This window comes from Bos indicus x Bos taurus, chromosome 13 (genome assembly GCF_003369695.1).
Source record: "Bos indicus x Bos taurus breed Angus x Brahman F1 hybrid chromosome 13, Bos_hybrid_MaternalHap_v2.0, whole genome shotgun sequence".
NCBI classification, from domain to species: Eukaryota; Metazoa; Chordata; class Mammalia; order Artiodactyla; family Bovidae; genus Bos; species Bos indicus x Bos taurus.
In genome coordinates this window covers 67,830,783-67,856,722 of record NC_040088.1, presented here as the reverse complement: position 1 = coordinate 67,856,722, position 25,940 = coordinate 67,830,783, and the positions used below count along the sequence as shown (strand labels likewise).

The window sequence follows — 25,940 nt, the reverse complement described above, 5'->3', positions numbered from 1 at the left end:
AAACAAACAAACAAGAAGTCCTGCTTTATTTCTTAGACCCACACATGGTCCTGACTGGGCAAGTCGTATTAATTAACATTAGCCAGTCACCCTCAGATCTGGGATGAAAGGCAGGAGGTTATGTTCCGTGTACCACTCTTCATATTATTACTATCATAATTATATTTTATGGCAGTTTCCTTAAGCCCTGCTGCTCAACACTGGTTAATTTCTCCATTATAAAAAGTGGATTATTTTATTGGACTGAGTGTTTTGTGATTAGTTGGGTTACATTTTACCTCCAAGACATAATTAAGAGCAGCAGGTCTCCAAGTAGGACTGAAACCCCGCTATTCAGTCTGTGGGCAAGCCAGCAATTTTGAAGGCAGTGACCATGCTTTGCAGGTCGTCCAATGGGAAATCACATCCTTTTTCGGTCATTGAAGGGGAGTTTTTTTAAATAGAAGTATAGTTGATTGACAATATTGTGTTAGTTTCAGGTGTATAGCAATGTGATTCAGATATAGATATAGGTATGTTCTTTCTCCGTGAAGAGTTGACTCATTGGAAAAGACTCTGATGCTGGGAGGGATTGGGGGCAGGAGGAGAAGGGGACAACAGAGGATGAGATGGCTGGATGGCATCACTGACTCAATGGACGTGAATCTGAGTGAACTCCAGGAGTTGGTGATGGACAGGAAGGGCTGGCGTGCTGCGATTCATGGGGTCACCAAGAGTCGGACACGAGTGAGCGACTGAACTGAACTGAACTGAACTGATGTTCTTTTTCAGATTCTTTTCCATTTTATGTTAGGACAAGGTATTGAATATAGGTCCCTGCACGTGTGTGCACACATGCTCAGTTGCTTCAGTCTTGTCAGACTCTTTGTGACCCCAGAGACTGCAGCCTGCCAGGCTCCTCTGTCTATGGGATTCTCCAGGCCAGAATACTGGAATGGATGCCATGCTCTCCTCCAGGGGATCTTCCCCACCCAGGGTTGAACCCAGGTCTCCTGCATTGCAGACAGGTTCTTTACCTCTGAGCCACTGGGGAAGCCCCATAGCTCCCTACACTATAGAGTGAAAGTCTTTTTGCTTATCTGTTTTATATATAGCAGTATTCATCTGTTCATCCCATACTCCTAACTTATCCCCCATCTCCTGTTTCCCCTTTGGTAATCATAAGTTTGTTTTCTATGTAAGTCCATTTCTATTTTGTAAATAAGCTCACTGTCTTAGATTCTACATATAAATGACACCATATAATATTTGTCTTTGTCTGACTTAACTTGGTGTGATCATCTCTAGATCCATCCCATTGCTGCAAATGGCTTTATTTCATTTTTTATGGCTGAGCAGTTTTCTGTTGTATATTTATATATCCCTCATCTTCTTCATCCATTCATCTGTCAATGGACACTTGGGTTGTTTCCATATCTTGACTATTGGTAGTATGCTGCTACAAACACTGGGGTGCATGTATCTTTTCCCATTTGAGTTTTCCTCTTCTGAAACCAATTTCAAAACCAGACCTTCCATGCTGAGATTATGCTGGGCTCCTGCCAAAACCCCCAGTGACCACAAGCAACTGGATTTAAACAGAACCTACCTCTGTTCAGAACATTCCCCGGGGGACACCGGCCCTGTGCACACCTGTGAGTTTTCACCTGGATTTTGACCTTTGTCCACTGTGAGATGTTGGGCAAGTAACTCAACCTCTAGGCAGAGAGGGTAAATGGTTAGGCTGCCTTTTAAGGGAAAAACTGTAAGAGGAATCACTCAGCCTAAAGAACCAATGGAAAATGAAGTGAAAGTCACTCAGTCATGTCCAACTCTTTGTGACCCCATGGACTGTACCCACCAGGCTCATCTGTCCATAGGATTTTCCAGGCAAGAATACTCGAGAGGGTTGCCATTCCCTTCTCCAGGGGAAGCTTCCTGGCCCAGGGGTCTAGTCTTCTGCATTGCAGGCAGATTCTTTACCGGCTGAGCCACCAGAGAAACAAAAAAGTGGAAAATGCTTCCCCCACAGTCCCGAAGCCTGAGGACATGGGAGCACAGCACCCTTTCTTCAGCTCCTGGTTTCGGTTGAGGAGGAGAGGCTCTCAGAGAAGCAGGGACTCTAGAGCAGCAATAGCTCTAGAGTCTGGCAAGCTGAGTGTTCCTGACCTATTTAGCATCTCTGAGCTCTGTCCTCCTTTGTAAACTGGGGATGATAAAGAGTAAGCCTGCAGCCTAGGGTCATTGGGATAATTAAGCGAGAGGCATATGTCAAGCAGTCTTCCCAGGTGGCAGTGGGGGTAAAGATCACGCCTGCCAGTGCAGGTAAATGTAAGAGTCGCAGGTTCAATCCCTGGGTCAGGAAGATCCCCTGGTGGAGGGCACAACAACCCACTCCAGTATTCTTGCCTGGAGAATCTCAAGGACAGAGGAGCCTGGCGGGCTGTAGTCCACGGGGTCACAAAGAGTTGCACGGGACTGAAGCAACTTAACACACAAATGCACATTTATCAAGCATACAGTAAGTGCTCAACACTTAGGGCGGCCCCCAAATATAGAAGTACGGAAGAATATACCATTGGTTTATTGATGGCTATTTCCTTATGCGCTAAAATGATTGCTACCTTTCCAGATGAGGTGGCAACTTCATGCCTTAGCTGATAGGATTATTCGACAGATAGCCCTGAGGTGGTGAAAGACATCAAAAAGCCCCTTTGCCCCCAAATATTCTGTGATCCCTGGAACCTAGAATTCCCATGGGGACCTTGTGCTTGGTTTAAGTTTTAAGCAGATCTCTCTCTTAGCTCGCAGGTCCATCTGACGGTGCCATTCTCAGACCCTCCTGGGTGGGACTCCTGGTCTCTGGGAACTGATCTCAGATGTGGAAAAAGAGGCCCTCCCCTGCCTGTAGCCCAAAGGAAGCTGTAGACGGTGGAGTTTGCCATGCTGCTGTAGGAACTGAGCCTTCTTTAAACCTCCTCTGGAGGCACCAGCCCGTGAGTTCCGCAAGGCCATACCTACGCAGAGCTGTAGGCAGGCCGGTACCCACCAGGAAGCTGAAGCCATGTTAATTACAGGGCCAAAAGGTTGGGCTGAAGGCGTGCACGAGGCTTCTGTATTAGACATTCCATATTTCATGTGGACGAGTTTGATCCTTTAAGCTCTGAAAACACCCAGAGGGCAAACTGTCAGCACCATGCACAAGAATTTTGCCCTGAACAAAATGACCTTTGAGTTCTTAACTGGTTTCATATTCTCCGGGTCTCCACGCACATATTCCTCAACGGTCACTCTCAACATCTTAAATGCATTTATTTGCTGGTGGGGTTGGCCCTCTCTGGCCAACAGCCACTGATTAACATCTAGTCTGCAAACCATGTAGAAACGTAATCCTTAACAAAATGGGGAAGTTCCGAGCAAGCCAACACATTGTATTGATTTGCAAACTTGGGCCCACAGTGAGCATCTTTTCTCACTGAACTCCAGCTGTCTGTCTCCTGTGAGACTCCATGGAGATTCCAAGGATCAAACTGGGACTCCCTCTTGTCGCATGTTACCGACATTAAATTCAGTGGCTGATGGGAGCAGAGCATGAGGCTAAGACGTTCCTGGACAGGAATGGGACTTTTTGTTTAAGATGTGAAGTGAAGGGACTTCCTTGGTGATCCAGTGGATAAGACTCCACGCTCCCAGTGCAGGGGCCCCGGGTTTGATCCCTGGTCAGAGAACTAGATCCCCCTGGGAGCAACTAAGAGACCCTACATGGCATAGCAAATATTCCCAGAGCTGCAACTAAGATCCAGGGCAGCCAAATACATAAGTAGATTTTTTTTTTTTAAAGGATGTGAAATCAAAGTGACATCTTTCAACAGGGGTATTTTTGTCTAGAAATCAAACATTGTTTTCTCAGCAGTAAGCAAATCAAAGCAGCATTTCCCTGACGTGTTGAGACTTAAGAGTGTGGACTTTTCTGTCATTTACTGTCAAGGCTGACAGCAGACACACCAGCACCCCGCAGCCCAGGACTGGCCCTTGGGGACAGGTTTCTCTGCGTCTTTGGGTAACTCGGATATGTCCATCTTCAGTTTCCCAGATCATGACGGCGAGGAAACAGGGCCAACCGTGTACCTCCGAAGACCTCAGAGATGGAAAAAGTGGATTGATACATGCCTCTTTCTTTCCTCCTCTCCTTTCACCTCGGTCCAGCCAGCTGGCTCTGAGGGTGAACATCCTGCCAGCTCTTCTATCTGTGGTAACAGAAAGCAGACACCTAATCCCCAGCCCTCACCTGGGGCTGAAAACTGGTACCTTCATCAGAGCTACTGGTGACGAGTCAGGCAGACTGGCAGAGGTATTTTCATTTCTCCTCCCCATTTTCCAGTGGGCGGGCTGAGAAATAAGCTGGCTCTTCAATCTCTAAATAAATGTTGCAGAAAGGGCCTGATTGATCCTCAGACTGGATAATCCATCTGGATTCATAATCAGAATAATCAGCATGATCAGTCCTCGGATGGAATCAGGGATGCAGGGAATTAAGCTTCCAGTTCCAGGCCTTCAGGCCACCACCCATCACAGGGCAGGAGCCCGAGAGGCAGCTGCAGGCTCCCTGATCCAATTAAGATGCGAAGTCCTCTCTTCTCCTGGTTACAGGCAGAGAATTGAGCCTTTGAACCTGTTCTGCCAGTGAACCAGTGTAATGGTTCTCAGGCACATCTCAGCTCCCCAAAGAGGCTGCAAAGCTCTTAAGAGGAGGGTTGACTTCACTCACAGTTGGGCTATCTTCCCTCTGCAGTTTGGTGGTCAAAAGTTATGACCAAACTAGATAGCATATTGAAAAGCAGAGACATTACTTTGCCAACAAAGGTCCGTCTAGTCAAGGCTGTGGTTTTTCCAGTGGTCATGTATGGATGTGAGAGTTGGACTGTGAAGAAGGCTGAGCACCGAAGAATTGATGCTTTTGAACTGTGGTGTTGGAGAAGACTCTTGAGAGTCCCTTGGACCGCAAGGAGATCCAACCAGTCCATTCTGAAGGAGATCAGCCCTGGGATTTCTTTGGAAGGAATGATGCTAAAGCTGAAACTCCAGTACTTTGGCCACCTCATGCGAAGAGTTGACTCATTGGAAAAGACTGTGATGCTGGGAGGGATTGGGGGCAGGAGGAGAAGGGGACGACAGAGGATGAGATGGCTGGATGACATCACTGACTGGATGGATGTGAGTCTGAGTCAACTCTGGGAGTTGGTGATGGACAGGGAGGCCTGGCGTGCTGCAATTCATGGGATCGCCAAGAGTCGGACACGACTGAGCGACTGAACTGAACTGAACTGAAGCGTTGCTGGAGAGCCCACGTGTACAGTACAGCAGCCTCCAGGCCACGCTCTCACTCTCAGTCCTCTTATCATCCAGTCTACATGAGCCACAAGGGCCAGATGGGACCAGTGACCTGTCCCCTGTCCTTCTAGAAGGCCCCCGTGCTTCCAGGCCACTGTCAGCGATCCTGGGATCTTTAGAAGTGTGAACGTCATGGGTTGACAGCTGGGATATGAGGAATTCTCTGGAAGAGACTGAGCTTGAGGCCACCAGGCCACCAGGAAGCCCTGAAATGTTCCAGGAGAAGGGCAGAGGGCTTCGTGCACTCAGCTCTCAAGTTCATAGAAGACAGGTCTGCTCTGGGCCCTCCAGGGAGGAGGGAGTGGCTGCATTAACCAGGTGGATTTTACTCAACAACCCCTCCCAATTTATGAGATGGAGTTGTAATGACCCTCAGAAAGCATAGGTTCTACCCAAGCCGCCTCCCCATCCAGCCCCATCTCCCAGTCCATTGGATTCCAACATCGGTTCCTGACCAACTATTCAAAAGACCAGATCACAGACTTCCCGAACAATCCAGGGGTTAAGACTTAGCCTTCCAATGCAGGAGGCTCATGTTCTATTCCTGGTCTGGGAGCTAAGATCCTACATGCCTCAAGGTCAAAAAACCAAAACATAAAACACAAGCAATATTCTAACAAATTCAAAACAGACTTTAAAATTCAGTTCATTTCAGTTCAGTTCAGTCGCTCAGTCGTGTCCGACTCTTGGCGATCCCATGAATTGCAGCACTCCAGGCCTCCCTGTCCATCACCAACTCCCAGAGTTGACTCAGACTCACATCCATCCAGTCAGTGATGCCATCCAGCCATCTCATCCTCTGTCGTCCCCTTCTCCTCCTGCCCCCAATCCCTCCCAGCATCACAGTCTTTTCCAATGAGTCAACTCTTCGCATGAGGTGGCCAAAGTACTGGAGTTTCAGCTTTAGCATCATTCCTTCCAAAGAAATCCCAGGGCTGATCTCCTTCAGAATGGACTGCTTGGATCTCCCTGCAGTCCAAGGGACTCTCAAGAGTCTTCTCCAACACCACAGTTGAAAAGCATCAATTCTTCGGTGCTCAGCTTTCTTCACAGTCCAACTCTCATATCCATATATGACCACTGGGAAAACCATAGCCTTGACTAGATGGACCTTTGTTGGCAAAGTAATGTCTCTGCTTTTCAATATGCTATCTCAAATTGGTCTATGCCAAAAAAAAAAACTTAAAAAGACCAGACCACACATGGCCCATTCACACAGCAGCATCCCAAATCCTGTGTCTTCTGCTTTAAAAAAAAAAAAAAAATGGGGGAAAAATTTTTTTAATTAATTCAAAAAATTTGAGGGGTATTTTACAAGTTTGGTCAATTCTGTAGTCAGGGGAAAAAAAAAAAAACACTTCAATTTTCTGGAATTTCCTTATGCACACTGGCCTCTCCCCTTCAAAAAAAAAAAGTTAAGCCGAATTGGCTGATTTCTTAAAGGGGATGGTAGTTTGGGATTCCCTGTTGACTCAGAGGGAAAGAACCCACCTGTCAATGCAGGACATGCAGTTTCAATCCCTGGGTCAGGAAGATTGCCAGGAGAAGGAAATGGCCACCCATTCTAGTATTCTGGCCTGGAGAATCTCATGGACAGAGGAGCCTGGCGGTCTGCACTCTATGGGGTCACAAAGAGTCAGACACGACTGAGTGACTGAACACACCCTGGTAGTTTGGCATGGAGTTGACACCATCTTTCTGCAGTGGGGGCCCCTTCGGGACAACGCCGTATTGGAACCTGGGGCCAGGAGCCAGCGGCCCTGTGTGTCTTCACGCCACGTGCCTAAACTGCACAAGGCTGGGCACAGGGCCGCTTCGTTCAGAACCTGCGGCTCCCTCCAGGTGGGTGCAGGCCTCCAGGCTGTTGCTGGGCCCCAGCGGCTCAGCCCAGTGTCGTTCAGAACCTGCGGCTCCCTCCAGGTGGGTGCAGGCCTCCGGGCTGTTGCTGGGCCCCAGCAGCTCAGCCCGATGCTTCATACTGCATGTCTTTTGTTTAGCCTGAGACCGAGGGGGTGGGGTGGGGTGGGGGAGGCCGGGGGAGGGGGCCGCTCTCCAAATCCCCACGCCAAACTGTGCGCACAGACATGACAGGGGACTGTAAAAACACACCCCAAACAATGTGGCTAATGTACCAGGATCCCCTGCAAAGAAGGCCAAGTGTGAGGGGGGAACCGCTCAGAGTAAGCAGAAGCTGGACGGAGCACCCCCAAAGGAGCAGCTTTGGGGGAATATTGACCTATCTCCTCTGCTGATCCTCGTCTCCAAAGAGAAAGAGAGAGATGGAGAGAGAGAGAGAGCACAAGGAAAAAGAAAGGCTAGGCGCTGGCTATCTCCCTAGAATAGGCTGTAAGCTATCCAGGCAGAATTTCTTTACACAATGGATTGGCTGAAATCTGAACCATGCTGCCAACATCAGCTGGACAAGCAAGTCCTGTGTATTCCGCTCAAGAGGGGCCAGGACACATTTCAGAAAGAGCCGGGAATCTGCAGGCTGGGACACTAACTCCTGTCCCAGGGTGACAGTCACAAAATACAAGTTAATTTGTGTTTTGCAAGATAGTAGTAAGGACAGATGGGAGTGGAATGACCCCCAACCCAATTGGACTTCTATGAACCAGTACCGCTGCAGGCTCTTAGAATAGTCTGCTCAAGATTTTAACTGGGGGGTGTGAGGATGTCTTTCCTAGTAAAGGATGTTCTCCAAAATATTTTAAAAATCCAATGGAATCGTGGCATTTTTCTTCTCATATGAGTCTTAGCATCTCTTCTAATGATGTAGACAAACAGCCCAGCTTCAAAGAAATCAAACAAATAGCCTTAGGTCACCTTGATAGTTAGCGGCACAGCCAGAAATGAAACCCAAGTTCCCAGACTCCTAAGACTGTGGTGGTCACACGTCTCAAACGATCAGTGAATTTCTATGAATTCTGAGGTTTTCCTTTTACTGGGTTTTTGCAAAGAAGAGCAGACGAGTCCCAATCTGAGGGTGTGTTCACACCGGTTGAGTAAGCTGGAATAAGCGAAAATGAAAATGTTTTTCAGAAGCTCATTTCATCTGAAAGTGCAGGAAGGGGTTGGTGTATTATTACTCAGCTATTCTGGATCCTGGTTAACATTTCTGCTCTCCAGATAAAACTCTAATATAAAATGCTCTCGCGCAGGCGTTTTCTTTGCACCTTTCTGTGATTTTAAAAATTTTAATTAAAAAAAAAAAGACTTTAATCTCTGCACAGCTTGGAAATGGAAGGGGTATTAGTAATGCCTGCTTGTCTGTGAAGGATCACAAAAAGGTTCGAGGACTTCGGGATGGATTCGAGGTCGAGGACAGAGGATGGAATGCAGGAGAATGTGGAGTTGTGATGCTTCTAAATCTTTGGAAGGTAAACGGGACAGTTTCACCACTGTGAGGAAGATGTCACAGCCGGGAATGGATGGCACTGGTGTTTCTGAGTTTCAGTTTAAGGAACAGGTGTTTTCCTGAAATTGGGTCTGATGTCCTTTTCTACCTGGGGAAAACTGGCTGCTTTCAAACAGTTTTTAGACTTAAGAAATCCTAAAATGATGTCCCCTGATGAGGAGTTAGCTTTAAAAATATTTTTAAACTAAAAATAATTCTAATTTCAAAGGTTTAGAAAACAGACACTGCTCTCAGCAAGCAGACTCTGGGTGTTCCCACTGCGTCATGCCTTCTACCTGCCTGGCGACCAACACCGAGGCCCAGCCAGGAACCTCACCACAGCTCGTCATTCGTTTCAAAGGGGAATAACCTGTAAATGTCATAAGGCTGAGACACTGGAACCTTGGTTTCTCTATTTCCTACACTGCTTTTTTTTTAAATATCTCTTAAATGGACTTCAACCTAGATCTTCAATAGGTATCTGCTGAATCAATGAAAGAAGTACTTCCATTCAAAATGTTTATTACATCATGAACGTCCAGTGTTTGAAGAGTTCATACATAGCAAAATCTTTCAATAACTACGCAGTTTGTCTTTTTTGTCTTGTGTTGGCTCTGAAAATGTTTTCAAGAAATAATCCAAACGTGCCCATATATTCCCATGGATGAGCTAAGCGCAACCATTTCAAAAGAGAGGGAGAAACAGATGGAAAATTAATCAGGGGCACAGTTTATTCAAGAATATTGGAGCAGGATTTTAGATCTACAATCTTGTTCTGTTTTTCTAGAAGAAACCCCCTCTCAGGGTCACTGTTCTAGTGTGTCTTTTTTAAGTGAAGAAAAGAAAGAACAAAATAATTAAAAACTATGAAAACAGATGATAACATTCTGATCAAGAAACTGGAGAATATAGTTTTTTTAAATCTTCTGCATCATCTTCCAGAACTATCTTAGAATGTTAAATCCAGGTATTGAATGATAAAATGATGTTTCTCTGAAAAAGGAAGAGGAACCAATGTGCCTTTATGGCTGCAGCACCTAAAACAAAATGTAACTGGATTGTTGAGTTTGGGAATTTTCTATGTGTGCCCCCCACTCTCGCCTGCCCTTCTCCCACCCCCAAGAATGTCAAGAATTTGAACTCCCTGTTCTTAAGGTGAAAGGGCATCAGCTCAAATCTGTACGGAGGGAAAAAGTGGCAAACCCTGAGACACTGGAACTCTCCAGCCACAACTGCTCCCAAGTTTACGATGGCAACAGACGGCCACGGCCCACGGCCTTGGGTGCTTCAGGAGTCACGGGAAACCACGTCCGAATTAGGAGCCAGGCAGATCCTCACGTGCGTGTCAGTAATTCTCTACTTCTTTATTTCAACATTGAGCTTTAGCTTTGAAATATTTGCTAAGAAAGCAGAGAGGCAATTAACAGAGATTCTTCAAATGTGTGCCAGGGTTACACATTCTGTCAACAGAGTCAAAGGAAACTGTACAGCGTAAGTTACAAAACGGTTATTTCATGTTTCGCAAACATTCCAATCCACCCTTCACTGTGGTGTGATTCAACAGTAGAAAAGCAAAACAGACATAATTTCAAGACCCAGCCCAGCTCCTCTCCATCTTGCAGAGAACCATGAGGAATCTCAGCTGCAACCTGCCCGCCTGAGAATCTCAACAAGGAAATCCTCCCATTTCTCTGGCGAGAAAATCTCCTCAAGGCCAGACCAGGAGGAGAGAAGAGCAACTCAAGAGCGGACCACAGAACTTCCTCCAGCCCCGGGGATGCCTTCCTCTGGGCTGCATCGCGAGCTCCCAAGATGCCCAGTTTCCCAAACACATCGATGTTCCTGTCTGGGGTTTGCATTCTCTCCCAGCGTGTAGCTGAACACAAGTGGGCTCTGTTATCTTGTTTAAACTCCTTTTGCTTCAATTAGCTAGAGCTACCAGATTCTAGAAGAGCTTGGCCACCACTCTTAATATGATGTTATTTGGTTGTTTCTTAAATATTTTCACTTTATTATTTCTTTATATTATTATTCCAACAGACTGCATGAAAGGCAGTGATCACTAACACAGAACACAGTAGGCGCTAACATTCAGCCAGGCTGCTCTCAGGACCCAGGGCTGGCGGGCCTGAGCCGCCGACATGCACGCGGGTAGCTCATACACTGCTACCCTCATAGCACAGGCTGCGGGAGAAGTGACAAAGGACATATGCTCTTGTACCCTTAGAAGCTATTTAATAAATATCATCGAGAAACAAAATGGAAAAAAAAAAAAAATCAACCCCGTGGAGCACAACCACCTTAGGTCAACTGAATGTCACCCAGTTTTTTCAACCAAAAATGGAGAGAAGAAGAAAATATTAAAATAGAAACAAAAAAACCAAAAAAAAAAAAAAAGCAGTACTTAACACTAGCAGGAAATAAATTTATACAACAATTCAGTCTGTATAATATGATGAAATAAATCTACAACTTTTCTTATTTTGGTGCTTTGAATTATACATACAAACAACAATTACAGGGACATGTTCACAAAGCATGAAGGCCCAGGAAAGTCTAGTTGAACCCTCCAGGGCAACCTGAGAGTGGAACACGTTGCCCAGAGTAGTAGAATTTCCTATGCAGAGGCCCACAGCTTTGAACAAATGATTTGCCTACAAATTTTTTCTTTTTTTTTTCCTTTTTTTTTTTTTCTTTTAATGCATCAAACGACTGTAACCAGGAAAAGGAAACAAAACTGGCAGTTTGTCCATTTGGATATCAGACCTAGTTTATTCTTAATCGCCACTCTTTATTTTCCCCACATCGTCCTTCAAAGGTATGGCGTCCTCCATGCCTTCCTGACAGCGACCGAGAGGCAATCAAGTCTTCTTCTTTCAATGCACAGTATTTCTTACAATATAAGTTATATGCAATGTTTGGTGACTTTTTTTTTTTTTTTTTCACAGCACTAGAGAGACCCTGTTCAATAGGGAATGTGAGTCTGAATGGCTTATTCACAAATGGGATCCAGATTCGGGGAGTGAGAACACAGACACCACGGTAGGCTGCGTCGTCCGAGTGGCCACAACATCAGGTCGCTTGATGCCTGCAAAAACACACAGATCCATCGGGTTTCGGTTTCATGATACTGCTCCTGCGAAAATGCATGTAGAAGGGGGGCCGGAGGGACTCTCGCCTGGAGCCCTGTGAGCGGTGCTCGAGCAGGGACCCTAGCCCATGGCGGTGACCATACTGGAAGGGTGGTGAGGTCCGAAGGAGAGGCTGGACGGCGGGTGCATCGGTGTGGGCGTGGTCAGCATGTGGCTGGAGTGGCTGAAGGGCGAGATGTGACTAAGCGAAGACATGTGTCTGGAGAGGGCGGCGGGGTTGAACGAGCTGCTCTTGGGGAAGTCCTCCAGCGCATCATGCACCTTTTTGCACTTTTTGGATTTGCTAGACATTTTTCGGTTTCTGGTCTGGATCCCTTCCTTCTTCATAGTCAGGGGTCTGTTAATCTAAACAGAGATCAATTTTTTTTTTTACTTATTTTTGGCTGGCTCTGAGAGGGGGCAGACTTCCACACCCAGGCACAGGTTCCTCTGACCGCCCCAGATCAGGGATCTGCTTTCAGGGAGCCCCTTCCTCCCCACAACCCCTGACTCCTTCCCAGAGAGCCCAGAGTTCTGCAAGTGAGGGTTCTGTGATGGGGGGCGGGGAGGGGGGTCTCAGCTGCTATCAATTTCAAAAGCCAAGAGGCCCCAGGTAAGATGTTCCAAGCAGGGCTTATTCGTTTTATTCATTTGCACCAATCACTGGGGGGAAAGTTGGTCTCAGGGAACTTTCTGTCCCCAAGGACCATACTCTTGAGCCACCCAAGATGGCTGTATTTCTCTGCTTCACTAAAATCTAATAACTTGTCTTCTTCCTAGAATTACCTTACACGATTTCAGGAGAAGAGAGGCAAGGGAGGGATTTTCAAGAGGGAAATATATCTGGTCTACTGGTCCAAAATCTGACTTAGAACTTTGGCACCACTAGGCAATCGATCTTAAGGGTTTTGTCTCTCTGTCTTGAGAAGCCCAGACTGCTTCAAAGTAATTTTTGCTTGCCTCTCTTCTAACGGCCTTTTGAAACAAGAGGTGATGTAAAATCTCCCCCTAAATAGACAGCAAGTGGGAAGCTGCTGCATAGCACAAGGAGCTCAAGCCAGTGCTCTGTGGCCACCCCGGGCTGGGACGGAAGGTGGGAGGGCGGTTCAAGAGGGAGCGGACATGCGTATATATTTATGGCTGATTCATGGCGTTATATGGCAGAAACCAACACACAACACTGTAAAGCAATTATCCTCCCATTAGACATAAAATTTTTTTTTAAGTCATTTTAAACACAGGGGAAAAAAAGATCTTCCCCTGAAATTTGTACATTCTGGGGCCGGAATTTAACATAACGCATCTTTGCAAAAATGTAACTTCTTGCCCCGGCCATAGCAACTGTGATGATGAAGTTGCAATTTCTACCTGGTCCTGACGACTCACTTCTAACTAGATGAGCAGTGAAACAACCAGTCCACAAGAATTTAATATTCACTTAGCGGGTACAAAGCCCTGTGCTAGCCTGAAAGCACTCTCCTCCTAAAAAGCAAAGCCTAGGCATGAAGGATTTCCCTGGCAGTCCAGTGGTTAGGATTCTGAGCTTCCAATTCAGGGGGTAAGAGTTAGATCCCTGGGCGGGGAGCTAACATCCCATACTCCAAGTGGCTAAAAACAAAAAACAAATACAATTTCAGGGTAAACAAAAGATTTAGAAAAAAAAAGACCAAGCATGAAGTTGAGGAAAAAGACCAAGGCAAGCACCTACTCTCATGATCGTTGCTCTTGTCTTCAGGGCAGCATAGCATCACTCTCTTCCTGATAAGCCCCATGTGTTTTGTTTTGAATACACATTTGCTTAAGGTGGGGGTGGGGGAACTTGACAAAGCAAACTAAGATCATTCCCCTCGAGGAGTCAGAATCAGATTGACCTCAACAGCAGCTACCTGCCCCACACACCAAACCAACCACACATTCAGTCCCATTTCCAGGGAAATGGGCAAAGGGACTCAAGAGGGTAAGGTCTTAGTCATTCCTGACTCCTTGGAGCAGAAACCACTTCCTCCTCCAGGGTCCTCAAGGGTGGAGGAAGAGAAGATTTCACGACTCAAAGATCTGCCCGTTTGCTCCAAAAGCTAGAAAGAGATAGTGAAGGAAGTGAGAACCCAGAAGACAAGAGGGCCAGGCTGCTGATAACACTTCTGGGAGCAGCAAACTCACAGCTTCTAGGGGCTGAGCTGGTCACCTGGACAGGAGTGCAGACCTGCTCCGGGTGGGGCTGACCCCAGCTCTGCCCCTTGCACAGGAAGGCCAAGTGAGTGACGGCAGAGGACCTGAAAGGTTGTTGCTCAGAGAACATCTCAGGGTTTCTTCCTCAAAGTTATAATCAAGATAAAGATGCAGCCTACAGAGGTGATAGGAATCTACTGTCACATCAAATCTCCCCCGAGATATCACCTAGACACATGCTCTTCATGATGATATCTAGATATACAGGGCCAAGTATCTAAATATAATATCTAGTTACACAGATAGCCACACAAAGCCAGATAACTAGTCCCAGCACTGATACTGAGATAGGTAGTTATCTACACACCTAGATAAGGAGACAGGAGCTAACTTAGGGCATGCCTGGTATCTCGATGGGCAGAACAAAACACAACAAGATGAGAATGTTCATAGATTAGTATCTCTTATTGTTAAATACACAACAAATCCGCCTCCTTCCGTGAATTCTTACTAAACCAGAGAAGGCAGAAAAACCACTCTGGAGGATGAGCACGCGTCTATCTCCCAGACACTGGGGCCCAGGACAGGGTGAGGGCACTTCCATGGTAGTCCAGTGGTTAAGAATCCACCTTGAAATTCAGGGGACACAGGTTTGAGCCCTGGTTGGAGAACTAACCGACTAAACCTGTGAGCCGCAATGAGAGATCTCCCACGATGCAACTAAGACCCAACACAGCCACACAAATGAATAAATATTTTAAAAAGAAAAAGAATAGAGTGGGAGTAAGCAGTGAAGAAGGGCCCTTGACTTCTCTTGGATTTAATGAGAAAAGCATATCTTTCAGAAATAAATGGCTTTTCAATCGGATACAACTGAGATCACATCTCACTGTGGCTGAGCAGTCAAAGAAATTTATAGCTGGTTCATTTCTCATAATTCCTATACTTCTATGGAAATCAGAAAGAAGTACATACACACACACAATCCATTACTCCCAACAGATCTCTGGTATATTCTACAATAAGAAGTGGCTCACTCTTCCCTTGTCCCCAATGGTCCTGAGCTCCTGATCTCCCTGGAAGGTCTGTCGCTAATCAGAAATCCATATGGGCCCTTCTGATTCATCAGCCTCATCCTTGTTTCTCTGAGTCATCATTTTTTCAAGTAAAACAAAATCAGAATAATTTCTTCCCTGTCTACATCACGGGACTCTTTGAGGCTCAGATGTTGTCAAACAACAGGAAAGTTCTTTGCAAACCATACATCACACCCCCAAAATCATTTTGTTGACTACCATCGGGTGAGCACAAGAACTCTATGGCCCCAAACCTTCCAGATTCTAATCACAAATCTGCTTCTCTCCATGGCAATGAGCAAGGAAATTCCGCAAAGCAAAAACAGGCCTGGGGTTTCATCACTGATAAATGTACACAGACCACAATCTAGGGATGCAAGAGAGAGAAATGATGGATTGTAAAAAGACCCTCATTCCATCAGCTCCAAGCCCTGAGTATCAAGCAGAGATGACACGCTGGCAGGTGGGTGTATTACAGGGTCCCCCGGAATCAACTCATTCCCAAGAGGTACCAAAGGACTAGATTGCTAAGGTTACCCTGGAAAGTTCTCCTGAGATTCAAAAACTCTAACCAGCAAATCTTCCTCCTAAATTCACAAGTGTCTCTGGGTAAGACTCGCTGACTGCCAGGATGGCTCTGAGAAAACCCCTCTGCCTGTCCCCAGTTCACTCCCAGACTCTGCCAGTCAGACTGGCCCAGAGACTTCAGGAAAACCAGACGGAACCATAGAGATGATATGAGAGAGACAGGGAAAGACAGACAAAGACAGAGGGAGAAAACAAATTCTTTCTCTGGGATTAACATAAACATCAGGCGTCATTAGGGTCAGCCAGAGTTGTACGAGGGAGAAAAAAAAATAGCTGATTTTTTTTTAAAGGTAGAGATATTACAAAATGGGAGGATCCCCAAATTGAAAGATCAAAACTGACACGGCCAAATCCACGTAACTGACTGGCAATTATCATCCTGCTAATATGATCTATAAGGAAAAGGGCATTCTTTTCCCTGGAAAGGATAACTTCCGCAGGCTGCCTTGCAGGAGTTCTCCCGGGGAGGACAAACTCAGCAGATGAAATATCTCAGCCATTTCATCTCGTATCTTTTATACAGAGAATCCGTTTAAAATTCACAGCACAGGTTATGCCAAGCTCTCTACCCCTCAGTAACTGAATCGCCCTGAACTCCTGCATCATGCATCACAATCCTATTTACCTTTCTCTTCCACACTCTGGCACACTCTTTCTTTTTTTTTTTTTTTTGCAAAAAGTTTAAAATGCAAGAAAACATCAAAATATGTCTGGCAACTTTTTTTGGTTTGCTAAGGGGAAGATTTTTTTTTCCCCCTTAAAAACCCAGACGAGGTCCACCACGCATTCTGTTTCCAATACAAACTAAGAGGTTGGATCGACCTATTTTAAACCCTTCAGTCTTGACAAGGCTTCGCTGTGCCCAGTCCTTTCCCACACTGGATCCTCCTGCAACGATTTTTCTGAGGCTCCTCATTGTGTGATTCAAATGGATCATCAACAAGGACCTACTGTAGAGCACAGGGAACTCTACTCAGTTCAGTTCAGTTCAGTCGCTCAGTCGTGTCCGACTCTTTGCGACCCCATGAATCAACTCTGTAATAACCCATAAAGGTAAAGAAACTGAAAGAGAACAGATACATGTATCCGTATAACTGAATCACTTTTTTGAATATGTGAAACTAACACAACATTGCACATCAACTACATGCCAATAAATTTTTTTTTTTTTTTAAATCAAGAAGGGGACCAGGGAAGGGGAATGCCATGCACTGTGCGTTAACCAAAGGAGACTGTCTGGGGGGTGGGACCCCCGGACACTTACATTGTGCAGCTTATAGTAGAGCCCACAGGCATTGCAGACAGGGTCTCCATTGGCATTTCTTCTCCACAGAGTCGTAGTTGTGGTTTGACAGTTTGCACAGGACGTACCTGCCCTTCTTGCTGCCGACTGGGGAGGGGTTAGACAGGGGAGGATAAAAATCAAAACAAATGTTAAATGGGTTTGCAGAACCACGGAGACCAACTTAAAAAAAGAAAAAAATTATCACTGAAATCAAAACTAGCAAGTGGCCCACATGAAAGTAATAAAGATCCCCAAAAGCTGTGTCAAGAGGAAAATTACAGCTGACCCACTGGCCTAGGAGTAGATCAGACCATGGGCCGGTGGTCAGTAGGTAGCCTGCTGTCCCCTGGGGTGAAGAATTTGGGAGGATCAGAAAGCTGACCCTACCTCTCTAAATCACAAGCTATCCCCACCTCCTACAAAGTCTACCAGATGTTTCATTTTTATGGGTTGCAATAATTTTTGGAATTAACTAGACATGTTTGGGTACCAAGCTCTCTGTGGCTTTCTTCACCAGGCCTCCAGGAGGTCCTTTCGAAGAGTGACTCCCCAGAAAAACAGCTCTCAACAAGAATACTGGTCATCACAAGAGACTAACAGCCAAGGAAGAGGAAACCCAAGCATCAGAAGTGCCTTCTAGATCCCAAATAAAGAACTGCTAGATGATAAGGAGAGCAGGGTGCTGACAGTGTGAGAGAATGTCTGTGCATATGTGACTGACACACGTGGGGCGGGCCACAGAGAGAGCACCAAACCAGAACACCATAAGTGAGCCAGACCCAGCCCATCTGCAGCTATCCTAAATGTGTACGGCTCAGGCTTTCAGATTCGGCCAACTCGTGGTAACAGCCATCTTCATCCTCTTTAAGTGGTTTTCAGTTAATGAGACAAACTAAGAAGAACAAGGACTTCTGCAGTCCACCAGGAACATGGGCCCCACTTCTGCCTTCAATTCATCTGACTCCCTGGAAAGTTTCCTATACGCTCTTCACAGAGCCAAATGGTCACAGGTCAGATGTCAGTCCCAAGCTGAATTTTCATTATTTGATTGTGTCACAGCCTTCATTTCCTTTAAAAGGGAGATTTTTCTTTCACTTTTTGACGTACTTAAATGCATCAGGGGACTATTCCCTGCACCCATACTCAGAAAAAAAATAAACTTAAGCCCAAAAACTTTTGAAAGAAAATGGAGGTGGGTCCCTGGTAACCCCTCTCATCTCCTCACTACTCCCTGTAACACAAAAATAAATTTTCAACTGCAAAATTATTTCTGTCCCTGGACTCAAAAACATTATCAAAGGCAAGAGAAAGAAAAAGAATTTAGCTGCTCTTTATCAAGAAAATTCTGGCATGGTTATGAGAGCATGGAACAAAATGACAGGGATCAGGGTGAGATTTTCCATCAATATTTTATCCAGCAAGAACTTGAGCCAAACACTCAAAGTGGCCAGATATGGAAAACCCGGAGGCAATTCTGAATGAACCAGGGTGATTCCTTTCCTTTCAAAGCTACTAAATTGTCCCAAAGATGCTCCCCTTTGCTACAGGTTTAAATACCAGAGCTATGGCACTTTTTTTTTTGCCTTTTTTTTCCCCCCGGTAATTCTTAGTTTCTGTGTTCTGTGGAACTAAAAAGGAAACAGCCCTTCTCCCTCGTAACTGAGAAGGTTCTACTTTTGAGTAGTCCATTTGGAAAATAATTCACCCCAGTCCAAAAGTGCTGTCTCTCATTCCACAAGCCTCTGTCCACCCGCCTTTATGAAACATGATCGTTTAAGACTTAACTGGTGTTCTTGTACACTTTTGGGAAGAAAATGAAGTTATGAAATTGATGCTTAAGGATTTTGACAATTACATTACCATCCGATGATTATCATCCTGGACTGGTTTTCTACACTTTAAAAGAAATACTTGGATATAACAGACTAATATCTACTCAAGCACTGGATTTCTCAGCCCAACAACTGGAAAGGGATGGTTCAAGCACAAAACATCAGCCAACAAAATTAAGAGTTCCGAGTAACGAGCCTCGTGGTATAACCCTTTATAGTATCTTGACGGTATCATGAACCTAAGCAAGCTCAGACTTTCAGTGAATTTATACGGAAGCTCTGAAAGTCACACTGTTTGGTTCACTAGCAGAAGACAAAGTGTATTGATAAAGCAAGCTAGAGATTTATGAAAATCCTCCACCACTAGGAATAAAAATTTCTATGGGTCTTCCCTTCTCCTATTTCCGGCATAGCCTGAGTTTATTTGGTGTTAGATATGCATCTACCAAGGGGTGGAGTGGTCTTCAGTGCAAAGCAGAAACTGCAAACTGGAGAGACAGAGCCGGGAAGGAGAGACAGGGAAATATAGGAAAGAAAAAAAGAAGTTCTAGATACTCAGAAGTCAAATACATCTAAGCGCTAAAAATATATGCATATATATCCTGAATGGGCCCCCAGTGTCTCTCTGGAGCATATGAATTCTATGGAACTAAAAATATAAAACCACCCAGAAGAGATGAGTAAGAAAGAAAAGACAGCTTCACATGTGACAGCAAAGGAACTCTACAATTAAAAGCGATTATTACTCAGAGTTCTAGAGATTTCTTACGAAAGATGAATGAGGACAAAACTATATAAAATGCAAGTCTAGCCCTCCTAGGCAATCCACCTCAGACAGAAGAAACCTCGAGAAAATGTCAAATGCATTCTTGCTCATCAACCAAACAACCACGGGGTCTGAGACTTTACTGCTCTCTATTTCTTCTTTACCTTTTAAAAAGAGCCCGATTATCATGATGTCATGATTTATTTTAAAAAGAAAGTTTTTGTTGTTAGTTTTCTTTCCTTTTTTTCTTTTCTTTTTTCCCCCCCTTCTCTCTTTTTTTCCTAAGGCCAGGTTTGGAGTGATTCAGAACATTCTTTTGTGGTGTGATCATATTCATTCTGCACTAACACCTCCAGTCATTTTTTTTTTTTTTTTTCAAACAACGTCTTGTTCTGATACGTTCAAACATCTTGATGTTTAGGTTGGGGAAGCTGAGTTGTTGTTTATGAGTTATCTCCAGAGCTCAGATATCCGGCAGCTTTTTCCTAGGAAGTTAGCTTTGCACATGAGAGAAAGGAAAAAAAAAAAAAGTACCAAAGAGCATGGGGACAAGTCGGGAGAAGGTTGAGAAAGCTGGAGACGGGGGCAAAGATCAGAAAAAATAAAGCCTGGAGACCTAGGATGGCCAAAAATTAAAGTCACGTGGGCATGGCCATCCCTAGAAAGATTTTCATTCTTCTGAAGAGGATGTGAAAGGTGTTGATTTGCACTAAAACCTAATGAGGAAAACAAATAATTCTTTTAAAAGAATGCAGAGGATTTGGAGGGGTCCACCTTACAATCTGAGGGATGCTACTTCATCCATTCATCGGCAAGGGGAAATTCCCCTCCTCCCCTCTCCATCTGGTGAATGTCATCACCACAAAAAGCATTTTGATCTCTTGACTGTGGTTAGAGTTATCATTTGCCAAGCTTGCTTTTATTTGTCTGTTACATACACTTGCTATTCAATCTGGCCTGAGGTTCCAAAGACAAGTTTGCAAATGAACCTCTCCTGCTAGTTTTCCTTATATGTGCTTGCTTGTGCCAGGTTTTCTCAAGTATTCCTAGGGGTCAAGAGGTTTAAGAAAGGGAAAAAAGAGGGGGAGAGAGGAAACAGCCACCGGGCTGGCGAGAGTTCAAAGGGAAAATCAGACTAGATGCTAGGAGAGACCAGGGAGCAGGACAGAAATCCATTTTCCCCTGTGTTTACCTGTGGCAATTCCTCAATTCTACAGACCACGGAAGAAGAAAAACTCCACAAAGGCCACCGGCTGCTGCTTGCGCGATGCAGTTAATGAGCCCCATTCATCTTACAGCCCTGGCCACGTGAGATCTCATCCGGGGCACTAAGGCAGCACTGAGACCATCATCACTTCCTGGGAGACCCCTTCTGCGACTCCAGAAACAAGTTCTGGGTGGCACCTGGGAGCCTCCACCCACCTACTAACCTTCTCTGTGAAACTGTGGCTATCAACACACTTTCAATCCGTCACCCTGGTCCCGTTAAAGCAATCCTTCTATCAACGAAGATATTTAAGATTGGATAAATCAGAAGTCGGCATCCTTAAAAATGTAGTAAGTGACTTAAGAACCATAAAGGGGGCGATAGAGAGAGAGACAGAACACTTTCCTGTATATTTAATTTGAAAAAAAGAAAAAACAAAGACAAGGGGAAAGCTACCCCAAGCCAGCTGACACGATTTTGAGCCGTCCTGCCAATTTCCTGCAGAAAGCTCTCATTCCTGAAGAGGGGAAATTAAAGACACAAAATGGAGAGTGTCAGGTCAGGGCTGCCCCAGGGACAACTCACCAGCCTTCGCTTGGGCTTGATGAGGGGCCGGTTCTGTCCGTTCATCTTGTGGTAGAGCCCGCAGGCGTTACACAGGTAATGCCCGGTTCCGTCTCGTCGCCAGAGAGGGGTGGATGTCGCCCCACAGTTCACACACTCCCGGCCTTCTGAAAACAACATCACACATAAGTCACTTACGGAAGACACACGAAAAAGCTACCAGCAGAATTAGGGAAAGAAAGCTAAATAGACAACTTTCTTTTTCCTCTTTTTCTTCTTTTACGGAACTTTCTCACCTCCAGCTCCCTTGAAAAAGAATGACTGTTCAGCCCTCTCATGGCCTGACCATTCCCATGTACGCATACATGCATGTATGTACTCACAGGCACACACATGTACACACACACACACACACAGCTCCCTGGCCCAAGAAGTGACACAGGAATCAGAAGCAACAGACACCTGTCCGGGGCCGGCCCCACTCGATGGGAAAGATGAAGCAGAGCCTAGGAGGAAGGCGGATTTCAACTTGAAACAGTTCCCTGGGAAAATCCTGAGCCCCAGACAATGGCAAAAGCTAAACACCCCTTTCATTTCCCTCAGAGGAAAACAAAGATGATCCATTCTCATCACCAGGTCTGTCTATACAGATTGATTAAATAATGACGATCAGGATGAGGCCAAAGGAAAGATTCATCAATGGCTAGATCGAGAAAACAGATAATAAACAGATGAACACATGGATCAATTGGCTGACTGATTTTTAGCAGCGAGGGCTTTAGGTTTTACTTCCAATGAAACTGTAAACGTCCCTGGCTAGCAATGAAAAGATGAAGACCCCGTAGGGCCCACTCCTTCCCCACCATCTCTCTGTTTAGAAAAGGCCCAGATTTTCTGTGGGTTCCCAGCCCCGGAAACTCCAGTCTGAAGGGTTGGAGAGGCACACAGAGGCGTCTTGAAGTCGAGGGAGCTGGAGATGGGGGGAGGGAGAGAGAACCAAGGGACGTGTTAAGAGGTGACGAGTGGATCAGGAGGATGGGCCAGTTTGGGGAGGGGGAAGGGAGGCCCTCAGTCGGCTCATTAACCAAGGCCTGCCTGCAGTTGCTCTTTTTCCAAAAAAACAAACAAACAAAATCAACAAAAAAACCGGCCAGGCCAGGTTGGAACAACGCTCACTCTAGGGGCTGGAGAGTGACCAGGCCCACCTTTGGAGGGGAAGCCCCCAGAGGGGAAGCCCCCACGGGGAAGCCCTCCAGAAGCTATTGTAGGAGCTGCCTGCCAGCTCTTCTGAACTTCTGCAGGGGGAGGAAGTGGAGGAAGGTTTCTGGGAGAACCTGCCCCACTCCTGGGGGGCTCATTCCCCTGAGGAAGACACACCAGCTTCACAGCCCTCCCAGACGGAGCCAACCGGAGCTGGTCCCTTCAAGAACAGGAGATCTCCCAGGTGCTGGGGGAAGGCTTGGGGATGGTGGGAAAGATGAGCCCCTAACAGTTGTTTTTAAAGATTAATCAGCTGACCCCAAACTACCCGGAAGACGGGATGGGGGTGGGGGAGGGAGCCAACTGCCCCTGGAGGGCAAGGCCAGCCCAGGGCCCAGGGCCCTGCTCAGGTTTAGGAAAGCCCCAGACCCAGCATGAGGGGTGGCAGGGAATGGACACCCCCAGAGCCTGGGCTCTTCTCCAGAAACGGGCTCTGGGGAAGGAAACGGACTTTTGGAAATGAAAGTGGCTGTGGCCTCCTTTTACAAGCTGGAGGTACTCAGGAGTTTCATCCACTTTGCTTTTCTCAAAAAAAAAAAAAAAAGTGAAGGAGTAACGAGATTTCACTTTTTGTTCCCCCTACCAAAAAGGTTCTTAAGAAACCCGGGGTCTACAGAGAGCCTTCCAAGCAGCCCCATGATGATCCACACGAGCATGGCCCTAAGCGGCCAGGAGGGCTTGCAAGGCACCCAGCAGGCTCTGGGCTGAGTCACAAGCGGACGCCTCTGCTCTGGGGTCAAAACTGGAGGGATGCGGCCGCTGAAGGTGCGGAGGCGCAGAGGAAGGAGGGAAGGGCGAGTGGGCGAGGAGTGGCCACAGGCAGCCAGGGGCCCCCAGCCCTTCTGCCTGCCGCGGGGCGGGCCCAGCCTCTCCTGGGGGCAGCCATGCCCACCAGCCCAACCCAGCCTCTCCTGGCATCTGTGCCCACTGTCCAGCCCATACCAACTCCCCCACCTGCAGAGACAGGGGCCTCAGGCTCCCCACTGTCTCACACCCCAGACCTTTGGGGGTGTCTCCGGGACCCCAAGCCTCCTCCATCACCAGCAGCTTGGGCTGGACGGCCCCACTCCCGGGCACCTGGGCCGGGGATGTCCCCGCCTGACACCATCAGTCTGATTTCCTTTCCTTTGTCAGGTGGCAGGGAGGATGACAGCTTCCTTTTCTGAGGGACTTTGAAAGCCAGCAACGGTTGCCTCTCCAGCGAGGCTCTGCACACTAGAGCAATTTTCTGTCTTGATTCACTCGGCAAGTTCGCGATTGCCTCGTGTTGGTTTTCTCTTATTATTTTTTTTTTTCTTCTCTCCTTGTTGCCTCTAATCTGTGACTTCAGCAAACAACCAGTTTTCCTTAGGGAGGCCCTGACTGTCTCCTCCTCTCTTTCTCCGCGTTCAGTGCCTGGTGTGAGCAGCTCAGACAGACACCTCGCACTAAGGTGACAACCGCAGGCCTCTTAGCATTCAACAGCCATTTTCAGACACCCCTCTGCCTCTGACTGTAAGCCTGAGCCTGGAGTTAGATGGAAAGGGGTACGGAAATTGCAGAGGAAAAAGGGGGGAGTGGCACGCCCCACGATGGAGGGGAGCCGGGGAGAGCTAAGAATTGGTCCCCCCCTCCCCTGCTGAAGAAAAACGGCTTATAGTCTCGTGTTTGCAAAGACACATCCCAGCCCGACAGCCCGGGTGTTAGAAGCAATAGGTGCTCTAAACCACAGCTCAACCGTTTCTCCAAAATGCGACAACCCTCTCTTCTCTGGGCTCCTCCTTCAGGCGATTGTGAAGAAGAGGTTAAATTAAAAAAAAAAAAAAAAGCAACCACTAAAAACCAAGAGAGTCCCCTTCTCATTAATTCCCACCCCTTCTACCCTTCTTAGGAGTCTGGAAACTTCCCCTGCATGCGCCACACTCCCGAAAGTCCCAACTCCCTCACTGCCCATGTGTGCGGGCCCAGGATTTTTTTTTTTTTTTTCTCAAACTGTGAGAAAGCAATAGGGAGGAGGAAGTCAAAAGCCAAATTTAAATCGGCTCCTCTACTCTCTCCCCAACCCAAAAAAAGAAAATAGGTATATAGGTGCCCCTGGTTCTGGTTTAGGGAAACCGCAACCCTCTCCCCCACCACTCCCCAATGTCCCGAGTCTCCAGGAAAGTGACAAAGCCAGGCTCAAGGTGCGCACGACAGAGTGGGGCGGGGGGGAATCAAACTCCAAAATGAGGGCAGAGGACCAAAGGCATTTGGAAAAGTCACTCTGTCCCCTCCCCCCCACACAAACCACCACTCCAGCCTCAGAGACCACGATCTTCCCCCCAACTTTTCAGCCCTACCAGAAAAGAGAACTTTAAAAAAAAAATCCCACCCTGACCTCAAAACTGCACAGGTTTGGCTCTTATTGCCAGCAGCCGTCCAGCCTTGATCAACAACCTCCCCCTCCGCGCTTCGGGGGACCCTCCGCTCCCCGCTTTCCTGCCTGTCCTCCCTTCCTCCCGCCGCCTCCCTCTCCCTCGGCCGACTTTCATGTACTGAACATGCAGGTCTGAGTTTTTCTGTCAGCCTAACCGCATCCGGGCTCTAGTGAAGTTCCTGGCTCGGGATAAACAATGCAACTGTCGCGTGCAGCAGTCTGAAAATAATTGGATTAGCTGAAACATATCAACTAAATAGAGACAGTCCTGCCCAGGCAGTCGGAGTGAATGTCACCCTAGAAAAAAAATCCTGGAAACTGATCTCATGGTCACTGGGGCGCCCATAGCCCTCGCTCGGAAGTTTTCTAAACCCGGGTTTTGCAAGCTCTGTTTCAAGACTGGTTGTCTCATCCAGAAAAGACAAGCGATTTCCACCACTTCAGTGCCTACAGAGTCTGTAGAGAGACTGGCTGGGGAGGTAGCCAGTTAGGACAGACCAGGACAGACACCTACCCTGAAATGGATATTTCCCAAAGAGACACGCCAATCTTCCCAAAACCATCTTGGAAAAAAAGGAATACATTGAAAAGGCATCTCAAAGAACCCCCGACTGATTCAGCCACTTCGACATGGGTAGTGGATTATTTTATTTTTAAAGCAAAAAAAAATATTTTGTGTGGGCTTTGCATTTCCTTTCATGCCAGCCTCTACACCACACATGCAGCTCAATTTTAGGGGGGCGGCGGGAACGGTGCTCTTCTGTAAGCAGATGAGCAGAGGAAGCAGAGACAGGCACCTGGGGAATCTTTTTACGTCCTTCCTAACCCCTCTGGCTTCAGATCAATCGGGGAGTAGGTCGTCAGACGCCTTCCTGCCCCTGCCTAGCAATGGGCTCCCAG

At 46.6% G+C, this 25,940-nt stretch overlaps 1 protein-coding gene across 3 annotated transcripts in view; it reads right to left on the bottom strand.

Moving 5' to 3' along the window:
• Positions 1-10,106: 10,106 nt before the first annotated feature.
• Positions 10,107-25,940, bottom strand: part of GATA3 (GATA binding protein 3) — a 29,923-nt gene continuing 14,089 nt past the window's right edge. For 2 of the 3 annotated variants that reach the window (XM_027560175.1, XM_027560173.1), the window contains exons 4-6: positions 21,407-21,552; positions 16,996-17,121; positions 10,107-12,264 (exon numbers count right to left, since the gene is read on the bottom strand). In XM_027560175.1, coding sequence (XP_027415976.1) covers positions 11,980-12,264; positions 16,996-17,121; positions 21,407-21,552 — 557 coding nt within the window. In that variant the 3' untranslated portion in view covers positions 10,107-11,979. The remainder of the gene's footprint in view (positions 12,265-16,995; positions 17,122-21,406; positions 21,553-25,940) is intronic. The other variant, XM_027560176.1, reaches the window with a different exon arrangement.